General features: G+C 40.6%; 1 protein-coding gene across 3 annotated transcripts in view; it reads left to right on the forward strand.

Moving 5' to 3' along the window:
• The window catches only part of plppr2a (phospholipid phosphatase related 2a), a 66,460-nt gene extending 50,282 nt beyond the window's left edge, over window positions 1-16,178 (forward strand). The window contains exons 4-8 of one of the 3 annotated variants that reach the window (XM_014008834.1): window positions 8,323-8,443; window positions 9,021-9,271; window positions 9,551-9,727; window positions 13,247-13,374; window positions 15,285-16,178. In XM_014008834.1, the coding sequence (XP_013864288.1) occupies window positions 8,323-8,443; window positions 9,021-9,271; window positions 9,551-9,727; window positions 13,247-13,374; window positions 15,285-15,393 (786 nt within the window). In that variant the 3' untranslated portion in view covers window positions 15,394-16,178. Of the gene's footprint in view, window positions 1-8,322; window positions 8,444-9,020; window positions 9,272-9,550; window positions 9,728-13,246; window positions 13,391-15,035 lie in introns of all 3 variants that reach the window. The other 2 variants (XM_014008837.1, XM_014008835.1) reach the window with 2 other exon arrangements.
• The last annotated feature ends 1,344 nt before the right edge of the window (window positions 16,179-17,522 follow it).

Consider the following 17,522-nt stretch of genomic DNA (forward strand, 5'->3'; position numbering starts at 1 on the left):
CACGAAGGGAGCGACTGTCGGAAGTTGGGCAGTGGAAGGTCGAGCACAAAGCTCTCGCTCGATGCCCTAGGAGGAAGCAGGTCAGACTCAGCAGCAACAGGCACCGCCTGCCACCCATCAATCCACTGGTTGACAGTCATTCTCGAGTGACTGCAGGCCTGGCTCACAGAGCTTCCTCAACCCACCCCCCTACACTCCTGCTACGGTGAGCCTGCAAGTGCTGCCCCGCACTTCCCCCCCTCCCCCTCCAATGACTGTGAGAGTCTGACCCATCGCCCTGGATCCACAAAGAGGCATCGACTTTTCTCCTAGACCCACCAGTGTCCGGGCGGGTAAACTGGGGGAGGAGTCACAAAGGACAAGAACATGAATGATTTCATCACTGTATTGTTGCTAATTGCTCCGTTTAAAAAAATCTAAAAGCCTATCCTATTACAAACACAAACAGAACAAAGTCAAACATTTGCAGAAGGGAACATATGAGCAATTTATATTGTTGCTCCTCAGCTCCGCCACAGTGCTTGATTTGTTCCTTGCAGCGTTATTGACATAATTCCTGATGACAACACAGCTCTCTGAGAAGAGGAATCACACTCCAGCAGGGAAGCTGTTCTACATTCAATTCAATTCAATTTAGTTCAGTTTATTTACATACTGCAGCACCAAGTCACAACAAACATCATCTCAGGGCAGTGTACCAAAAAAATTATTAATAAAAATAAAAAGAATCTAAGGAAGCCAGCAGATTGTGTTGAATCTTCACTTCATCACAGTCTTCCATCCTGAGCAGCACATTGGCAACTGTAGAGAAGAAAAACTCTCTTTTAACAGGAAGAAACCTCCAGCAGAACCTGAACTAGACTCAGGATGGGCATCCATAGGTTTAAGAGGACAGGAAAGAGACACAGACAAACACAGGATTGGTCCAGGTGTATTTTCATCTGGTAGAGAGACAAAGAAAACATGTTATTGATGGAAATATATTTGCAACAAATATGTAGAGGAGAGGGACTAAAGACAGCAGCAGAGTGAGGAAATGTGGTTGGTTTTTCCTCCAGCAGTCCAAGCCTAAACTAAGGAACTAAGAACTAAGGAATAACTCTGGAAATCAACCTTATCAAAAAGAAAAGTCTTAAGTCTACATTTAAAAGTAGACAGAGTGTCAGCCTCACGGACAGAAACTGGAAGTTGGTTCCACAAGAGAGGAGCTTGAGAAATGAAAGCTCTGTTTCCAGAAATTAGTGCAAGTAAACCTGCAGTCTGAGAGCGAAGTGCTCTGTTAGGAAAAAATGGAACAATTAGATCTTACTGTACATACTATTAATCGAATTAAACCTTTTAGAGTTTGTATACTTTAAAAAAATGTTAAAATTATACAACAATCTTCCTTTCAGGGTCACAGGTGCACATATCCAGTATTACACCCTGGACAGGTCCACAGACATCTAGAGATAAACAACCATTCACTCATACCTACGGACAATTTAGAGTTACCAATTAGCCTAACAGTCATGTTTTTTTTTTCCTGTGGGAGGAAACTGGAGTACCTGGAGAGAACGCACAGAGAGAACATACAAATTCCACCCAGAAACGTCCCCACCTGGGATTCGATCCGGCAACCTTATTGCTGAGCTGCAACAACTCAGCTGAGCCACTGTGCCATCACACTAAAAATATGTTTACTTAAAATAGTATTTCCTCTTCCTCTTTAATTTTACTTGCCACATTCATCTTGCTGTGAAATTACACCTCTGTCATCTTTACAAGCTGCTTCATTTAGCTCAGCTTCAGAGTAATTTTAGGAATAAAACAACTTCTGTTTGTCCTGTAACACATGAGTTCATAAAAAGGCCAACAACAAAGCAAAAGTGTCTTATAGTCCTGATCATTACTTTTATAGGCATCCATAGTTTAAAGAACAACCTCAGTTTGGAGAAACACGAGTTTAACTTGGACAGAACTGATGAAAAAGTTATTTTGGCCACTGCACCGGTAACGTTACAGATGGGTTTTTAAAGACGCTTTAAACATGACCCCGCTTAAACAAATTTTCACTAGTTTGAGAAAGATTAGGATTTAAATGTGTTGCTGCCATCTTAAACAACTCCACTCTTTACATTTTTATAGAAGCTCATGTAAGATTTTTATATAAACTTTTACGTTGTTTCACATTTTGTGTATTTTCTTGCAGAAATAAATTTTCTACTAAGTGTGTTAGGCTGTACTGATAAAGCTACTTCTAACGGTTGCTAATTTGCTTTTGCAAATAACCACATCATTTCTTGTAAATAACTGTGCTATAGGAAATTGACAGCGTTTATAATAAAGCATCTGCCAAAAAGACAAAAAAAATGAAAACACCGTACATCCAATTTAGTATTTAGAGTATTTTGTCAGTGCTTTGGTCTTTGCTGCTTCCAGACGAGCTGTTGGCTGAAGTCGTGTCAGATTTAAACTTTTTCTCAAAACTGAGGTTGTTCAAATGACTGTCTCCCTCTAAGATATTAAATGTTCAACTTTCTCCACAGAATTCAACTTCAAATGTTTGAAGTATCTTTAACCATCCTTCATTTCAGTACTAATAATTTTTCTTGTCCCACTTCCTAATGCTTGAGTTCAACATCCATTACATTGTACATGTTCTCATTTTCAAATTGTGTATTTTTTCATTCCCGCATTTGAATGAAAACTCAACACCACCTCTTTAAATGACACATACTTAGGCATCCTTTCATTGCTTCATTAACATTTTATAGATTCTACAAGCTTTTCAGTTTCATTGAATAATAATCTTGCTGTTAAATGGCAGTGATCGACTCATGTTGGGTAAAAAGGCATCAGGATGTTGTGGGAACATATCCCTCTGCAGCTGAAGATCATTTAGAAACGTTGCTTGAAATAATGCACTGCCTGTATGCTTCATATAGATGCTATTCACACATGAATAATGCATTCATCCAGCACGGCTCCAGACTTCTGACTTTTCAGTTTGAGTATACCAGTGAGGAGGTTCTTTTGGAGGAGTGTAAATAAATGAGGACTAATAATTAGACATCATTCAGGACAAACTGATAAGGACTTGTTAAGATGTGTTGAACTATAGAAGTGTTGGAAAAGTGAACATTTAAGACTTGAAGTTTATGATTCTGGTCTYTGCGTTTCTTTTAAAAACAGTAATTATACATAATCATGAACAAGTATTTGTTGACTCACTTTGTTTAAGTTAAAGCCAGGATGACTCCGAAATTAAAAGAATCAAAAGGTGTCTATCAACTATGGTGAAATAATTCTCCTCTGTTTGTTTTTCGTTGTGTTCTTGTATTTTAGCCCACATATCACCTCAGTAGTTCTCACTTCCTGCTCACCTCATACCTGTTTCTCAGCACAACACATAATTTTAGTTATGAAATTCCTGTGTTTTTGGACCTTGATGTTGGATTGTGGACATTAACACATCTGCTGTTGTGTTAAGCCTCTGAAACCTTCAAAGCCTCATTCACAGCTCATCTTACCTTGGAGTAACTGGACTCTTGGAASTGGAGGATCACAGAGACTTGGTAATTTCCTTTTTCTTGTTTCCCCAGTTCTCAATTCAATCACCACACTCATTTCTGTTTTTTGTGTTCCAGACCGACCAGTCCCACCAGATCGTGCAGGACCATTCGTACTCTTTATCATTTGTTCATTCAAATAAATATTGTTAATACTTTTTCTCTGGTCTTGGCTGGGTGTTGGGTTCAGGTTCTTACTTTAAACATTACGCTGTGAAAGGATGCAAGTTGTTGCATAAGGACCTGCATTTAATGTACAAATTTTTGAGCCTTTAATTTGAGACCTTTGAAAACAATATATACATATATTTATTAGGGGTGCAATGACACAGACAATTCAAGATACGGTTGAATACTTTAGTATTACGGTTTGATATTTTTTCGATACACAAAGAGTGATTCCAATGCCCTTCTTAATTTGTAATTTTTTTAAATTATTAACATTTGCTTAACCTCAAAGGTACAGTTTTTAAATTAATTGTTGCTGAAACAGCAGGTTTCTCAGTGGATCTGTGCTCCACAATGCAGCCTAGCCTAGCCTTCAACAAAGCACATTTTCAGAAGATAAGTTGATAAAAAAAATGTTAAAAATCTGTATTGATCGTTAGAAGTGCATATTGAGCCTAGAGCACTGTATTGAACTAATGTGAAATAACGAATACAGAAATACTTTTAAAAGTAAGAGTGTTTTACTCATTGTTGAGTTGTGGTAAGTCTTGAAATGTAAACTCTCCTACTTTGGACATGGAATTCCCTTGCAGAATTGACATGCATTTTGGGAGATGTAGTTTTTGGTCAACGTTGGCTTTAAGACAGCTTATTTTAATGGGGTAATATCATGTAAAATCAACTTTTCTGAGTTTTATATCATGCTATAATGTTATACTCTCATAAAAAAAACATGCCCAAAGCCTTGTTCTGACTCATTCATGCATGTTTGAGAAATCCTGCAGCGTTTTTAGGAAGCCATGCTGAGGAGCAAAACAACAGGTAGGGACTAGAAACGCCTTTTGGTACCAGAAACACCCCTGGGACGTGTCTTTAAGCCAAATTTCCCCATTGCAGAGCTCGCCCCCTCCCCACACACCCCGCCCATGACTCCTGCAGGCTCTCGGGTCAAAGTGTAAGTGATACCTAGCTGCTGAGTTTTCAACATTAGTTCTCACTCAGTGAAGCTCCTTTCAGATTAAAAATACCTTTGAGGAAACGTATTTTCAGACGCCAAGTATACTGCATCATAGTACACGTGACACTCTAATTACAGTGCGGTTTCAAACCGAAAGTGAAACATGTCGCAGCGCTCCTGTCCGGAAAAGAAATTTGAACACAGCTGTTCTTTCTCCCCTCATATTCCGACACAGAGGGTAGAAACAGCTAAATTAGACAGTTAAAACACATTTACAGTTCATAACTCACCCTTTTTGTAACATTCCTCCTGTGTTGTCCACAAGCACTTTCTGCCCWGTTGTGGGTCCATTTCCTTGAAAAATAAAACTTAACCAGGCACTTTGAAGAAGCTCTGATGCTGGTAGTCTATGTAGATAATAATGTGGGTTTACRCACCCCAGAACCGAACATTTTGAATTCTGAACTTGCATTTTCGGCATGACGCTATTTGAACTACAAAATCACACAGCGAGGAAAAAAAATGGCGGACTATGAAATTCAGTTGGCTGGAAATACATTACCATAAATGGTAGTTCTGAAGAAAAAAGTGTGACGAAATAAACAATGAAACGAAATAAGCAAGAGCAGATTTTGAACAAACTGAAAAATTTGACCCATAAAAAATATAAAAAATATCTTTGCAGTAACAGAACAGAATAAATTAAAGTTTTCTACACTCCTAGACACTATAATTGCACAAAAAATAGTTTATAAATGCAAAAACAAAGTGAATTTAGCATGATATGTCTCCTTTAAGTAAAATATAAACGTTTTTCTTCTGGACAGAAGTCACCCATATTTGGCCCACGGGCCTTGAATTTGACACATGGACTAAAGCATTAACAAATTAAAAAGTACAACAGACTTGTCCCCTACTTCTTCATTACGTCAACAGTAAAGTGTTTAACTGCACTCTTCCATGATTGACTCTGCAGCATTTCCACGTTTCATGATATGGGCTCAGAGGTTCCCCATGGAAATGGCTACTATTTTGTCTTTTAATTGCCCCATAAATGCTCACAGTGTGATGATACCTCAATATATCTGTTTAAAGCCACTGATTAAACTCCCCTCAGCTTTAATTTCATCCTCATGTTAGTGTTTAGTCAGTGAGTTGCCATGGGGGTTTGTTGTTTAATGGAGGAACCCACTCAGCTGAGCATGTACTTCCCAGCACTGCTACTGTTACTGGAACCGTGCTTGTTACTAACACTTAGATTTGGCCAGAACTATGAAAATACATAAAAACATAAAAGCTCTCTTCATCTCTGAATTTTTACTTTCTTAACTTTTGAATCCAAAGAAACCTTTAGTAGTTTAGTGCTGCTGAGTGTGAAATGCTTGTATAGATTTAACAGTGCGCTTGAAACATGACCTGGAGCAAAGTGGGTTTATCTATAGTCAGAGCAGAGTGTGTAGGTTATCAGGATTGTTTTATAAATGAAGAGTTTTAATGTTATTGAAAGTTATTTACAGAAAAAAAACAAGTTTTCAGTATGTGCTAAAATTTGAGGTCTAGGTCTCAGTTTCAAAGGGAGTCACAAGGAGTCTTCACTGTTCAGGCTCATACAGTCACCTGACAATATTTATGTTAAGAACTCATAAAAACCATTACAAACAGTGTGCAGTGTACAGTTGATAATTTCATAATATTGAATGTGGAGTTTTCATCTGTATTTCATCACAGTCAGAGTTCTTGCAGTTCATTAAAAATAGACCAGTTATGATGGTTAATTGGATATTTTTGCACGCATGTTTTCAAATTTTATGCTGATCTGCATTATTTATTCTTTCATTCTTGATGTGTGATCAGTTTCTCCTGTTTGACTCTTGTTCATGGTAAGCTTGGACAGTTTACCCCTTCAAAATTTGTGACTCTGTTGTAGATTTTCTTAAGTGTCTGTTTCTGCTTCTCGGTGTTTTCTTCCCACAGCTGCTCCTATTTGTCTCTCTCTCACAGGTGTTTGTCATTTCAGCTTGTTAGTGTCTTTGCATTAACTTACCAGTTCTGCATTGTGTTTGCTCCCTGCCAAAAGTCCTGGTAGTTCCTTGTGTTTTAGTTCCCTGTCTAAAGTAAGCTTGCTACCAGGACAGCTTTTACCCTCATTAAATAAATTTACTTTGTACCTGCTGAATTAGAGCTCCTTGTGTTTGCCTGCTTCCTATAGGTCCAAACCTTGACCCAACGATGAAAGCAATACAGTTTTACACAAAAAAAATGAAAAAAAAGTGTTAAACTAAACATTTGCATTGACAAAATCCAACCCGTTTAATTATACCATGACGAGTTTTCAAGCAAGTTCATTTCTACAGGCATCCACTTCAATGTAAACCAGAAAGGAATTAAAATTGTCCCCTACATCAGTCGTTCCCAAACTTTACAGCTTTTGACCCACAAAATAGCAGCAACAGAGATCGGTGCCCCCAGCTGTTATCGGTTGATAAACATTGTTTTCACATCAAATAAACAAGAGCATAGTAACATTATTTATTATGCTATTTTTTGTCCATTTTAAGTACACTAATCTTATTATTTTGTAAAAACGAAGGAAAAAACGTTCTTAGTTGTCTTTTTGTTTTGTGTAATTTATTAAAAATATATTTTATGCCCCACTGTGGGTCCAGACCCCAACTTTGGGAACCATTGTCCTACATAATAGCAAGATTTTGATTAATCTGTTAGGAATGTGTTGTGAATGCCTCTCAGCTAATGTAAGCTAAAGTTGTCTCTAGATATCTTTAAAATTAGCTAAATAATTGTCATTTTTTGTGATTGTTATGGTTGATTTGCTGTGGTTATTTTAAATCCAGTTGACCCAGTTACTCAGTTGTTTGTATCTTATAAATACTTTTTCATTTTCAGTAAAATTCGCTTGTTCATAAGACGTTTAGCTAACATGGCAGACATACACAAACAGGCAAAAAAATTATCACCCACCTTTTTTTTTCTACTTAGCAGCAGGGGATGATTTGGGTTGGGTCATGAATAGGTTGTATTTGTTTACAGCAGCGTGTAAATGTTTTACCGGTTTATTTTTTTCACATTTGGGAGTGATGCAAGTCCATTTTGTGAAAGGTTAACTGTTATTTTTATTATTTGAAGAAAATGCATTATGCTGCTCAGTGCTGGGTGTTGAATACATCTGCTGCCTGGAAGTTTAAAAATGTTGTATTAGGCCTTTTTTAATGCATTTTGGTTGCTTGTGAATCAGGTTCTATTACAGTGTTCTGCAATTTGAAAACATGACCTTTTTAATGAATGGTCTTTTTTCATTAGGTTGTTTAATACTAGTCTTAATTTTTGACCAAGATTAATTTTCACGTTGTTGTATAACATCACTTCAGCATTTTGAGATTCATTCTAATTATAAATCCCACTGTAATGTGATTGAAGGCTGATTTATTTATTTATTTATTTATTTATTTATTTATTTATTTATTTATTTATTTATCTATTTATCTATCTATCTATTGCTCTCTAATGTACTGTATCATCTGCAGTGTGTCAAGATGCGCATTATTTTAGCCACTGACTGGAGATTCATGATCGTACTGTACATTAAATACTATAAATGTATACCATGTCTCTTTCTTGTGTGCACAGATTCTTTTTGGAGAACTGTGCGCTTTCTTCATCAAGGCAGAGGGAACCCAGGAGAAGACCATYGTCACTGCAGACTGCTGCTACTTCAACCCCTTACTCAGACGCATTGTACGCTTCTTAGGTGAGCCTCCCTGTTCTTTGTCTTCCTGTGAAAAGGCTTCTTGTACTCATGTAAGTTTTTATCAGGAAGAAAGCAAAACTAAGAAACAGCTCAAGACAGCAACAGAGTCAAGGTTGAGTTGTGAAAACGTGACCTGTTACCCTTCAGTTTGTCTACATGCAGCAGTTAATTGGATGATCAAATGAGCCGTAATCTTTGAGGTAGAATGTTCAGGATCCTGGCAGGGAAACTGACATGAATATTAAGCAGCTTGCAAATTTGCATCCTGAGCGCAAATTAGTCGAGATGAAGATTTCTGCTGCAATTTCACACCTCAACTGAAAATAATGTGTTGGAGCTGTTTTTGGAGGGGGGTGGGGAGGTGGGGACTTATCTTTTTTTTGTGGGGACTTATCATCTGTTTTATCTCAGAGCTCACGTTGTGATATTAATCTCAGGCAAACATTTAATCTGCTTTTATCTGATACGCAAAACTAAAAAAATTTTTTTTTAAATAAATAATAAGTTTCTTTATTCCCCAATTTTAAAACCATTCCCTAATGAATCAGACTCTTCCTTGTTCTTGTCTTGTATGCAGGTGTGTATGCCTTCGGTTTGTTCACCACCACCATTTTTGCCAATGCCGGCCAGGTGGTGACAGGGAACCAGACGCCTCACTTCTTGTCCGCATGCCGGCCAAACTACACAGCATTAGGCTGCCAGTCAACCATGCAGTACATCACAGAGCGCCGGGCGTGCACAGGCAACCCACTGATTGTGATGTCTGCACGTAAATCCTTCCCATCTAAGGATGCGGCGCTCAGCGTGTACTCCGCACTCTACACAGTGGTAGGTTGGCGCATGCTACTGCTGGTCGCACTATCTCCTACTTATTTACTCCCTGCTGATAGTTTCTAGTGTCTCTTTCTGTTTTATTTAAATAAAAGTTAAGATGCTGTTTTTTTGGTAATGAAAAATATTCTAAAGATTCTAAAGCAAGAAAGATTATTCGTTTGACTTCCTAGTTTTGTACAAACATCGTGGTTAGAATGATATGAAAGAATGTTTGCAGGCTCTTTGTGTATTCTTGGGATTGTTGTACCCCGCTATTGGTGTGCTGTTCTGCAGATGTATGTGACATTGGTGTTCAAGACCAAAGGTACACGGCTCACCAAGCCCACCATCAGCCTTACCCTGCTCTGCCTGGCCATGCTTGTGGGAGTAGTGAGGGTGGCCGAGTACCGAAACCACTGGGCTGACGTGCTGGCCGGGTTCTTCACAGGAGGAGCCATTGCTGTGTTCTTGGTGAGGAGAAAGTAGGCGGAAGAAGTCAAAGTATAAAATAATTTTGTTACATATTTTACTAATAATGTGTTGCTTTGTTCAACCTACAGTATAGAAAAGCCCTTTGCCTCTGACCAAATAAAGGAGTAGAATCCTGCAGTTAAGGTAGATACAGTATGACAAGCAGTAAAGGGCTCGAGAGGGGAAACATTTCATACTCAGGTCCCAGTTTTAGCCCAGCAACAGACAATAATAGTTCAAAACAGTAAAATAAATAACAGTGATCTAAAAAATCTGAGTTTTCAACTACCCTAGCTATTTAGGTATACTAGAACCTCATAAATATTTAAAGAAACTTTGTTTTTACCTCTCCTTGGGCTGCCACCTCATCGTGGTGGAGAGGTTTGAGTGTCCCAATGATCCTAGGAGCTATGTTGTCAGGGTAGGGTCATGCAAACAGGTCCTAGGTGAGGGATCAGACCAAGCGCAGCCCAAAGACCCCTATGATGAGTGACATAAATGGATTCAGTGTTCCCTCGCCCAGACGCGGGTGACTGGGGCCCAACTCTGGAGCCAGGCCTGGAGGTGGGGCATGATGGCAAGTGCCTGGTGGCGGGGCTTTCACCCATGGAGCACAGCCTGAAGTGGAGACTTGGGTCCCCCTTCCCATGGGCTCACGACCTGTAGGAGGGGCCAAAGGGGTTGGGTGCATTGTGTGTTGGGCAGTAGTCAAAGGTGAGGACCTTGGCAGTCTGATCCTCAGCTACAGAAGCTGGCTCTAGGGATGTGGAACGTCACCTCTCTGGTGGGGAAGGAGCCTGAGCTGGTGTGTGAGGCTGAGAGGTTCCGACTAGATATAGTCGGACTCACCTCGACACACCGCTCTGGCTCTGGAACCAGTCTCCTCGAGAGGGGTTGGACACTCTTCCACCCTGGAGTTTCCCATGCTGAGAGGCGCCGAGCAGGATTGGGCATACGTATTGCCCCCCATCTTGGTGCCTGTACATTGGGGTTCACCCCAGTGAATGAGAGGGTAGCCTCCCTCCGCATATGTGTGGGAGGACAGGTACTGACTGTTGTTTGTGCCTATGAGCCTAACAGCAGTTCACTTGGCACCAGGACACCCTTGGCCGCAGCTCGATGATCGACTTTCTTGTCATTTCATCTGATCTGCGGATACATGTTTTGGACACTCTGGTGAAGAAAGGGGCAGAGCTGTCAACTGACTACTACCTAGTGGTGAGTTGGGTCCGTTGGTGAGGGAGGATGCTGGTCAGACCTGGCAGACCCAAACGTAGTGAGGGTCTGCTGGGAATGTCTGGCAGAGTCTCCTGTCAGACGGAGCTTCAACACACACATCCGGGAGAACTTCGAACACGTTCCGGGGGAGTTGGGGGACATTGAGTCTGAGTGGGCCATGTTCCATGCCTCCATTGTTGAGGCGGCTTACCTGGGCTGTGGCCATAAAGTTGTCGGTGCCTGTCGTGGCTGCAACCCTCGAACCCGCTGGTGGACACCGGCGGTGAGGGATGCTGTCAGGCTGAAGAGGGAGTCCTATTGGGTCTTTTTGGCCTGTGGGACTCCAGAAGCAGCTGATAGGTATCAGCAGTCCAAGTGGATTGCGGCTCGGGTGGTCGCTGAAGCAAAACCTCGGGCATGGGAGGAGTTCGGAGAGGCCATGGAAAAAGACTTCCACATGGCTTTGAGGCAATTCTGGTCCACCATCCGGCGTCTCTGGGAGGGAAAGCGCTTCGCCACCAACACTGGTTATGATGGGGTTGGTGTGCTGCTGACCTCAACTCGAGATGTTGTGGGTCGGTGTGCGGAATACTTCAAAAACCTCCTCAATCCGATACCGACACGTCTTCCCATGAGGAAGCAGAGCCTGAGGACCCTGGGTCTGACTCTCCAATCTCTGGTGCTGAGGTCAACGAGGTGATTAAAAAGCTCCTTTGTGGCAAGGTGCCGGGGGTGGATGAGATTCGCCCGGAGTTCCTTAAGGCTCTGGATGTTGTGGGGTTGCATTGGTTGACGCAACTCTACAATATCAAGTGGACATTGGGGGCAGTTCCTCTGGATTGGCAGACTGGGTTGGTGGTCCCCCTACATAAAAAGGGGGGACTGTAGAGTGTGTTCCAACTATAGGGGGATCACACTTCTGAGCCTCCCTGGTAAGGTCTATTCAGGGGTCCTAGAAAGGAGGGTCCATAAAATAGTCCAAACTCGGATTCAGGAATAGCAGTATGGCTTTCATCCTGGTCGTAGAACAGTGGACCAGCTCTACACCCTCAGCAAGGTCCTGGAGGGTGCTTGGGATTTCGCCCAACCAGTCTACATGTGTTTGTGGACGTGGAGAAGGCATTTGACTGTGTCCCTTGGGGACTCCTGTGGGAGGTACTCTGGGAGTATGGGGTACCAGACCCGTTGATACTGTTAGGTCCGTATACGACCGGTGCCAGAGCTTGGTCCACATTGCCAGTAGTAAGTCAGACTTGTTTCCAGTGAGAGTTGGCTCCAGCCTAATCTACATCTCAGGGCCTCTCATGTGGTTCTATTAAAGCTGGCAACTCAGCACACTCCAGACGTTGAACTGAGAAAGCCTCCTGGATAGAAAGCAAAGTGTCTTTAACTCTCTGTTTCATCATGACCTGCATGACTGAGAATCTTCACTGGCATACTAATAAAAACTAGTTCAAACAGGGCCTGAAAAGCATTGTTTCACAATAATTCATTTGTAACTACAATAGTTTGAAATAATTAGACAGCTCAGAAGCACATTCATTTATTTACCCATTTGAGCTTTATTTAACCAGGTTAGTAAGTTGAAAACACGTTCTCATTTGCAATGACAACCTGGCCAAGAGGCATCAAATACTGGAACAGGAAAGCACAAGACAAGCAACACATAAACAGCTGACAAATGAACATCAAATAGTACAGACCATGTCAGAGTTCGCCAATCAAAGAACCAAGATCATGTACACATGAATGGCAACAGAGATTAAAGTTGAAATTGTTAAAAGGATGTGCAGCAGTAATCAAGCCATGCTCTCACTGTGTTTTTAAACGATGCAAACAGAACAACAGACGCACTGTAAGTAAGCGTTTTTGCAACTGGTTCCAATCATTAGGCCTTGGCTAGGTTGACAAAGACAGCAGCGCAGTATTTTTTTTTCTTTTATCAGTTGCACAAACAATATCATCCACAACCTTAACAACAACAAGAAACAAACATTTGTGCTTCTTGTTTTTTTTGATCAGAAACAATGTCTTCCTTTGTACTGACTTCAGGCTTTGGAGCTTTGTAGACCTTTTACACAAAATAGGTACAATGAAATAGTCTCTTAAAGGTGCTTTTCCAAGTACTTTCTTGAAATTGCTACCCTTTAAACTTGTACATACTGTGTGCTCTGATTAGATCCATCTACACACCTAATTATTTCTTGCTGCTTTAAAGATGTGATTAAATAGCTCATTTCCATTGCAGGATATGAAGAGAGCTGAGTAAATTTCTGTTTCTCTCAATTACTCTGTCTCCAGGTGACTTGTGTGATCAACAACTTCCAGCAGTTTCAATCCAGCCCACCTCCACAGAGACCCCAACACCCTGAGTCAGTGCTGGGCATGCCCATGGTGGCGCTGCCATGTGTGGAGAGTCCACTCGAAAAGTTAAGTGGCACTCAGGTAAGGGGCGAGGGTGGATGTGAGTCAAAATCGTTCCCCCCAAATAGCTGAGAATAACACCCCCTTGTCTCTTAACTGAAACCTTTTTCCCCATGTCGTTAAAAAGGAGCAAACATGCATGTTCCTAGCCCCACATGCACCCCTGGTACCAACTGACACCCAGTGAAATCTTTTTGGCACAACAGTTGCAGGCGTCTAAGAGCATAGATTTGATCTGGTTGTGAGAAGTAAACCAGATGATAGACCAAACTCTAGTGTGAGGTGTTAAGATCACACTGGGCTGCACCTATTGAAGTTTAGTTGGCAACTCAAAACAAAACAAATAGGCTAACTTTTTTTGTGGCAAATTCCCTGAATTTTGAGTGTTCACAACAAGCGAGCTGTATACCCACAATTTATGCTGACAGTTTTTGAAAATCAAAGTCTACTATTGCACAAGTAGAGAAACGGTATTGTCAGCTGTGTCCCGTCTTCACCCACATCAGCCCAATTTGTCAGCCACTCTTATGGGTTTCACACTATAGTGGTTTAGATGGATTATGCTGACTATTGTTATGAATATTTTTCTCATTAAAATGATATATTCTAATAGCAATAGCATTACAGTACATATGTCTAAAAGAGGCTTCCAGTATTTTTTTTAGTGTTATTTAGTGTTGGACAACATTTTTATAAGTTGGCATAACAAAACATAGCATAACATAGCATAGTGTGATAGAGCCTTTACATGTGCAATTTAATCAGATGTAGTAATAATTTTTTTATCATTGACAAAATGTTTTTTTTTTTTTTTTACTTGGACACGAAGGGCTGTAGCCTTGGAAGTTTTCTGTCATTGGAGCGTTTCATGCTGGTGTCAAAATACAGCTTCATTGTTGTAAAATGTAAGTAATGGTAATCAAGACAAGTCAGAGACACTCACTGCAACTGCACAATATTTGGAGAAAACTATTTTTGCCCAAAATATTTGAGAATGTATAAGGTTCAAGTGACAAACTGTGATCCTCTAAAACTCATGCAGGGCAAATGAGAACTACTGTGAACATTTTGAGACATTTTGCAGACTCCTTGAATGCCATTCACCAACTTGTTGCCGCCAGTCGCAGCCCAGTGAGATATTCATTATATCTTTGGTCATGATTGAGCTACTGTAGTTCTGATGACGTACAGTATGTACATAAGAGAGGCGCAGATGCAGATAAGCCAATGAAACCAAGATGTTCCTTATTGCTGCAGTTGAATCTAAAAAAGTAAATGTTCCTAAGACCTCCTCATCATTTGCAGCTATCTAAACAAAAGAAGACAAAACACTCACTTTAGGTTTTCAAGTAATCAAGGATTGAGAAAGTGACCTTCCTTCCTTCAGCTCAGGATGTGATGGTAAGCAGGTAAATAAAAACTATAAACTTTGCTGAAGGTAGAATAAAGTACAGTATCAGGTCCAACTCCAGAAGATGAATAAAGTTTTTTCTTCTCTTCAAAAGTGCAATATCTCTTAAAGAGATTCTTCCAGGGGTGCTGTTCTTGTAGTTTTCTGATTGTCTTGCGTCCTCTGTTGTCTGTCTAACCCTCACCTGATTGCTTCTTCTCCTCTGTCCCCCACCTCTTCTCTCAATCTGCTTCCTTGTCCCTCACTCCACTCCAGCATCCTGCACTTTCCACCGCCTCCTCTCCGCCTTACAATGCCTACATCCAGCCATTCTAACCAGCTCTGAACCTTGTCGTCACTCCCTCTCTGTCTCTGTCATCCGTTGCCTTATTTCTGGTTTTTTACTCCTTGTTCTCTGCCTCCCCATCCCGGCGCATTGCTCTGGTTTATTCTTTTTCTCCACCTCCCTCTTTCTTCGCCCTCCCGCCGTCCTCTCTCTTTCTCACTCCTTTCTTTCCCCTGCAGACTCCGTGGAGATCTCCGCGTTCTGAGATCACATGACCATCAGCCCTATCGGTTCCCCGCCACCCCCGATGTCCTCATACCGTCTCGCTCCATTTCCAGCGAAGTCTAGACCAGCCAGAACAGCCGTCGCCCCGCTGCGCCACCCATACGTCAGGGCGGCACGCCAGGCTGCACCGCTCCTATTCTACGCAGGTCTAGAAATACAGCACAACACCCTGCTGCCCTCCCAAACCCCGGGGAACCGATAGGAAACTAACCGAAGACTTTTTATTTACTGGACACCCAGTAAATACTATGAACATTCAATACAGAGTCAGGAACATTAATTTAGTGTTTGACTTTTACTTCTTTTGTACGAAACCAATCACACGAAGCTCACTTTTACCTTTTTTTTTTTGCGGTGAACTCTGCAAAGAAATCTACATCAAACTTTGGCATCCAGAAACTGTCCTTTTTAGGTATGAACGAGTTTAAATTTGATTGCAAGAGGCAGGTGCTGACTCATCAAAGTGACTCTGAACTCCCGAGACACAGCTTCGAGGCGCAGGGAGGCTGCCATGTTGGACCAAAGAAATCTGCTGCAGGAAACATGAGCTGCAGAGATTTTTCCAGACAAACATCCCTTAAGCAAGCCATACACACAAAAACACACACACTCACACACATAGAAACAGGCATTTTGTTTTTATTTCCTGTCTGCACTTTCTATCATTTCTTCTACACACACTAGGGTGACCAGGTCCAGCAAACTGAGGGACAGAGTGTGTTTTCATGGGTCAATATGGGACATGTTTAGTGCTAAAAGGTAGTTACCACTTTGATGTTTAACAAAAAAAACATAAACTTTCTCAACAGACCACACAGTATAAATTAAACTATTATTGTAAAAAAATAGTATTTGTTTCCCTATCATTTTATGAGCAATACTGTTGCTGATTCCCTCAATAAGGGGGAGAAATTACTGAGTTCTACAGTGAGTCAGAAGTTGCATGACATTCTTCTTTTTTTTCAGGAAGAAAAAACAATTCAAATCTGAATACCCCAGCAAGTACTGGGTGAGGGAGCCTATAGGCTATATGCATAACATGGCCTTCATCTTGAAAACTGCCATTTAGGATATAGGACACGTTTTTCCAAAGATCTGATTCAGCTGTCCAGCTAATACTTCTTAGATTTTTCCCTTTTATTTCTGAAATAAACAAGTGTCCTGCAACTTTTGACTCACCCTCTATTTGCACTAAACAGTGAAGGGGGCTGCGGTAGATCAGTGGTTGTTGTGGTAATAAATATTTAACAAGGACAGAAATACATGGATCAAAGAATAAAGGTACTTTGTAGAATGGTCAGCTGAGGTTGTTTATTGCAATAAACAGGAAGTTAATACAGAGACATCACGTTGTCTCTTAAGATGCTAACATACGTATCTAATGGCAAACTTTATGGACTGTTTCAACATACAGATCAGATCATGATGTCACTCCCAGGCGCCAAGGCCAAAAGAAAAGAAAAATAACAGTGATAAATTACAGTAACGAGTGTGATTGCTCTCATCAGATCTTGTCCTGGAAATACAACATCCCTATCTGTTGACAACCAAAAGAACAGAATAAAACACAGTGACCTGATGTCATCGGGTCAGTTGAATACCTTATAACCTGACGTAAACAGGAACAGATCAATAAGTATCTTTCCATTTCAGTCTTGTAATCCTGAAGATGCAGATTTGAGCCCAGGTTGCTTCAGGAAAGACATCTTGCATAAAACCATTTTCATGGTTCACCCGCTGGGGCGACCCCTGATGAAAGGGAGCAGGCAAAAGTAAAAAAAAAAAAAAAACATTTGTATTAAATGGTGGAGCTACAGTGAAATGTGTGTGTGCATTTTAATCTGAGCAAACTATAACCTGTCATAGATTCTCTCAGCCTCTGTCTGTTTGCTGTCTGGGATGTACATGCCTTTTTCTAAATGCTATTTTAAAACTTTTTTATATGTATCAGAAGTGAAACTTAAATTATTCATGACCCTGTTATATTAGTTTAAAATAAAATATAAACGATTCTAATTATAGGCTACCAACAGTAAAAAAATTGATAATTTCAAATACCTAAAAATTAATATAATAATAATAATAATAATAATATTTGCCTTCTTAAATATTCTAATGCTTTAGGCTGTATTATAAGTTTTCTCAGAGAACAATAAGCTTTTAAATTAGCTTCCGATGGTTTGAGAGTCCTT

This window comes from Austrofundulus limnaeus, unplaced genomic scaffold, assembly GCF_001266775.1.
Source record: "Austrofundulus limnaeus strain Quisiro unplaced genomic scaffold, Austrofundulus_limnaeus-1.0 Scaffold53, whole genome shotgun sequence".
Lineage (NCBI taxonomy): Eukaryota > Metazoa > Chordata > Actinopteri > Cyprinodontiformes > Rivulidae > Austrofundulus > Austrofundulus limnaeus.